The sequence below is a fragment of the Saccostrea cucullata genome, unplaced genomic scaffold, assembly GCF_032062105.1.
Source record: "Saccostrea cucullata isolate Sc308-1 unplaced genomic scaffold, CSIRO_AGI_Scuc_v1 ctg21585, whole genome shotgun sequence".
Taxonomy (NCBI): Eukaryota; Metazoa; Mollusca; class Bivalvia; order Ostreida; family Ostreidae; genus Saccostrea; species Saccostrea cuccullata.
In genome coordinates this window covers 1-3,814 of record NW_026935704.1, presented here as the reverse complement: position 1 = coordinate 3,814, position 3,814 = coordinate 1, and the positions used below count along the sequence as shown (strand labels likewise).

At 34.3% G+C, this 3,814-nt stretch overlaps 1 protein-coding gene across 1 annotated transcript; it reads left to right on the top strand.

Annotated features, from left to right (window-relative positions):
- The first annotated feature begins 888 nt into the window (after nucleotides 1–888).
- On the top strand, nucleotides 889–3,452 carry LOC134243600 (transforming growth factor-beta-induced protein ig-h3-like). Its single transcript, XM_062725851.1, has 6 exons — nucleotides 889–1,034; nucleotides 1,220–1,434; nucleotides 1,674–1,860; nucleotides 1,966–2,064; nucleotides 2,186–2,299; nucleotides 3,313–3,452. The coding sequence occupies exons 1-6, from the start codon at nucleotides 896–898 to the stop codon at nucleotides 3,450–3,452; spliced, it is 894 nt and encodes a 297-aa protein (XP_062581835.1). The 5' UTR covers nucleotides 889–895.
- The last annotated feature ends 362 nt before the right edge of the window (nucleotides 3,453–3,814 follow it).

Sequence of the window (3,814 nt, the reverse complement as noted above, 5' to 3'; positions counted from 1 at the left end):
CATACTATACTAACTAGACAGTGATTCCTTAAATGGAGAGAACAGTTTTGCAAAATGCACTCCTGCAACTTTTGATACATCAAGGTGTATATGTACACCACCCTTTGAGTAATTTCCTTTTCCTTCTGAACTTCGTGATTCCCATGCAATGTCTGTATGGAGAAAAAATATATACAGGACCTCAACTGATGGGAAGAACACCTGGTCACCAAATGACAATTCTCGTGTTTATTCAAAGCATTTTGTTAATGCTGTACCCTCACTGCTACATCCTTATCCCTCCAATTTATCTGGGGCATATTTCATTCTTTTTATAAAATTTTAAACAAATTTAATCCAGTTTCAGTTTCTTTGGACTACAAGGCTGTGCGAGTTAATTTCACTCCCTTAAAACATTTCTTTCTGCATATATTCCAGGTTGCTTTTGTTTATCTTTGACACTTGTAGCTGTCTTCTATTTGATAAAAGCCTTCCTAATCGTACACAAGATAACACGTTCCGTCCGAGGTTTAGTGCTGCTAAACAAAGGTATTCCTCAAGAAACGTGAAACACGTTTGGGGCCCCAAATTCAAGCTTAAATTCTTACCTATTTTTTATGTGTATAAAGCTATTGAACCTTTGTAAAGAAAACACAATTGCTAACTGCTACCTTTTGAAAATCACAGATTTTTCTTTAGAAACTATGATATTATTAATTTTCATACTTTTCCCTTTGTTGCCCAGGAATTCCATAAGGGCATAACTTAACATTTGAATCACATTTTCGAATCTGGCGCTTTGTCCGAATTACATAAAACAATTCTTTTATTACATAAAGGATGGATACTATAAAACCTCGGACATTTTGCACATTATACAGTTCGATATCAACTTTATAACTAGTAAAAGTTCAAAATGATTGCCTTCCTAACATTGGCTGTGATTGTACAGAGTGCTTTCGCTGGAAACCTCGTAGAAGTTCTCCAAAACGACGGGGAAACAACTCTTATTGCTCTTGTACAACAAGCAGGATTAGCTGATGCTTTGTTAGGAGGTAAGCAAAAAAAAAAATTCTGCACGATCAGTGAATATTATATTACTGTGGGTCTCGTTATGTTGGATCAATTCTCGAGAAGGACGTTAGATAACAATAAAGCAATAGTATACATGTATTTAATATTATATAGAAACATTTCATTTCAAGAAATCTTTAGAACAACCAAATGATGTTCTTTTCAGGGGAATTCACTATTTTTGCTCCAACTAATGCTGCTTTTGCCAAGCTTCCCCAAGCCACACTTGACAGTCTATCAAAGGACACAACAGCTCTGGCCAACATCCTGAAATATCACGTGGTCAAGGGGTCAATCCACAAAGCTGATGCCTCTAATGAACTTCAGTTGGAGACTTTGGCGGGAACCAAAATCAGATTCAACATCTACAGTCATAATCATGTAGGTCTTTCCTTTTTATTTTTGTTCGAAGAAAAAATCATTCAGATTTATCTCGATGAAAGCATGCAAGGCCACATTCTGGCTTTTTTCTCTGTTTTACTAAAGAACAGCTTCATATATATGTATAAATTTAAGTACACAATAACTGTTCATCATCTTATACATGGAAATATTGTTAAGTACTCGTCATTATTCGGAAGATAAGAAACTTAAAATTTTTCTAAATCTTTCAATGAAAGGTTGTGACAGTGGAAGGATCCAAAATCACCCATTTTGATCTGACCGCATCAAACGGAATGGTTCACGTAATTGACACAGTGATGATGCCCCCTGAAGGCAGTATTGTGGATCTCGTGGCCGGAAACAGTGACCTCAGCACTCTTCTGTCAAAGGTCCAGTCAGCTGGATTGGCCGGAGCTCTGCAAGGTATTTGCACCATTCATGTATTACATCGTCTTCATGTTAAATCATGAGGAAAGTGTCAACTTAAATTCCTAATTAGTACAAGATTTATTTCTTGTAAAATTCAAGGCGATGGATTAACAGTATTTGCACCAACAAATGCAGCATTTGCAAGACTTGGCAGTCATGTTTTGGACAACCTTAGAAGAAACCCAAAGCTTTTGAAAGGTATACTCCGGTATATATTTGCTAAAATTTAAGATAGGATTGTGTGTTTTTAAAAGTAGTTTTTGTCGAACCCGAAAATCAATATTTTCGTCTGTTCCTTATATTTGTTTTGATCTTTCAGAAATTCTGGAATACCATGTTGTTCCACATACTGAATACTCAGCCGGTCTTTACAACCGCGAATATGTCAGAACTCTTGATACTCACCATGACGTCATCAGACTCGGAGTCAGCAGTAAGTTTTATACTGGATAAAATGAACCGATTGCCTTTGAAAATCTATTTCATCATAAAAAACCAGAAGTATCTGTCGAGAGACTGTAGTTCTACTGGGCTGTACTTATAACAAAGGAAGAGAAAAGTAGCCATTCTGACTTGAAACTTTATAACAGCAATAAATATACCCGGTAATAATGATCCTTGATTAAGTCTCTTTTTGGGACAACTTGTGTGCCAAATTAAATTGAAATAAGACCAAAACTGTGGAAGAAGTAGCATTTTGAAAGCATTTCACAGAAATTTCTATTTTAATTAACCATGGCAACATCATTCATAGAAATCCAAATTGATGCACTAAATTATGTATCTTAGTGTAGTCTACTTGTGTGTCAAGTTATATTGAAATCAGACCAAAACTGTAGGAGGAGTATCATTTTAAAGAAATTTCACAGAAATTTCTATTCTTAGTAACATGGCAACGTAGTTCATCGAAATCAAAAACCGTTAGATAAAATTATGTATCTTTGTGTTGTCTACTTGTGTATCAAGTTATACTGAAACCAGACCAAAACTGTAGAAGAAGTAACGTTTTAAAAGAATTTCACAGAAATTTCTATTTTTAGTAACATGGCAACGTCGTTCATCGAAATCAAAAACCGTTACATAAAATTATGTATCTTTGTGTTGTCTACTTGTGTATCAAGTTATATTGAAACCAGACCAAAACTGTAGAAGGAGTAACGTTTTAAAAGAATTTCACAGAAATTTCTATTTTTAGTAACCATGGCAACATCGTTCATCGAAATTAAAAACCGATGTACTAAATCATGTATCATAGTGTAGTCTACTTGTGTGCCAAGTTATATTGAATCAGATCAAAACTGTAGGAGGAGTGGCATTTTGAAAAATTGTTAACAGACAGACGGACAGCTAGACAGACGGACACCTTACTGTCTCATAAGCTCTTCTGGTCTCTGACCAGTAGAGCTAATAATGACTGTATTTAAATTGAATTTGTTTTACTTCCAGGTTCTGGCAGCATTACAGTTAATCGCAATGCCCACGTAACAAAAGCCGATATAAGCGCCACCAACGGAGTAGTACACATTATAGATCACGTGCTTATTCCCGCTCGTTATTTACTTTCTTCTATTCTTGGTAGGAAATAATCATCTGAACAAACATCATCTGACATTTTTCCATCGTATCAAACAGTTGTACATTATTGTATATATTTAATATTTTGATGGAGAGTTACTGAGAATTGCTGTACAATAATTTTATTAAAAAATAAAATGATCTTAGCTCATTGTACATAAGTAAAATGTAAAAAATGTGAAAAGAAAAATGCCTGTATATTGCAAAAGATGTACACATGAAGATGAAAATTATTGATGCTTTTTTTACACTCATTAATGAAAAGAAAACACTTTACTCTTACTGTTTGCCATGTTCATTTTTGAATCGGGATTTATAAATTAAAATATATACTGTTTTTACATATGAATGTTTTAATATTGTTGTTATGACA